This window comes from Egretta garzetta, unplaced genomic scaffold, assembly GCF_000687185.1.
Source record: "Egretta garzetta isolate BGI_Z169 unplaced genomic scaffold, ASM68718v1 scaffold159, whole genome shotgun sequence".
Taxonomy (NCBI): Eukaryota; Metazoa; Chordata; class Aves; order Pelecaniformes; family Ardeidae; genus Egretta; species Egretta garzetta.
The window spans coordinates 538,418-538,868 of NW_009260762.1; the positions used below are offsets into that span (position 1 = coordinate 538,418).

General features: G+C 63.9%; 1 protein-coding gene across 1 annotated transcript in view; it reads right to left on the bottom strand.

Moving 5' to 3' along the window:
- The window catches only part of HSP90B1 (heat shock protein 90 beta family member 1), an 11,025-nt gene extending 10,584 nt beyond the window's left edge, over positions 1-441 (bottom strand). The window contains exon 1 of the mRNA XM_035901462.1: positions 312-441. Within this exon, the coding sequence (XP_035757355.1) occupies positions 312-441 (130 nt within the window). The remainder of the gene's footprint in view (positions 1-311) is intronic.
- Positions 442-451: the final 10 nt, after the last annotated feature.

Genomic DNA, 451 nt, shown 5'->3' on the forward strand with positions numbered 1-451 from the left:
GGCCAATTGGAGCGTACCACGCCAAATACGCAGCCAATGGAAAGCCTGGGAGGGAGGGGCCTGCAGCTATCGCCGCCAATCGTGGCTTTCCATGTGCGGTTTCCTGCGGACGGAGCGTGGCCGGCGCCGATTGGCCGGGCGGAGGGGCGCTTGGCCAATCGTTTCCTTGGAGCGTTTAACCGGCATGGCCGCTCATTATGTTTTAATGAATAAGCCGTTGGTGTTTAACGCCGCGGCCACGTGGGCCGCAGCCGCTGCAGCCGCGTGCAGGAGCGGTAAGGGCAGTCTCCACATGGGAGGCCAGCTCCGACCGCTTCCGGGGGCACCCAGGATGTTTACTGGGGAGACGGTTGCCATGGCAACGAGCGCTTCCGGTTGTGGCGGCTCGCTGCATCCCCGGGCTACCAAAGAGGAGCGGAAAGTTACGGGCAGGGCGACCATGAAGAGGCGC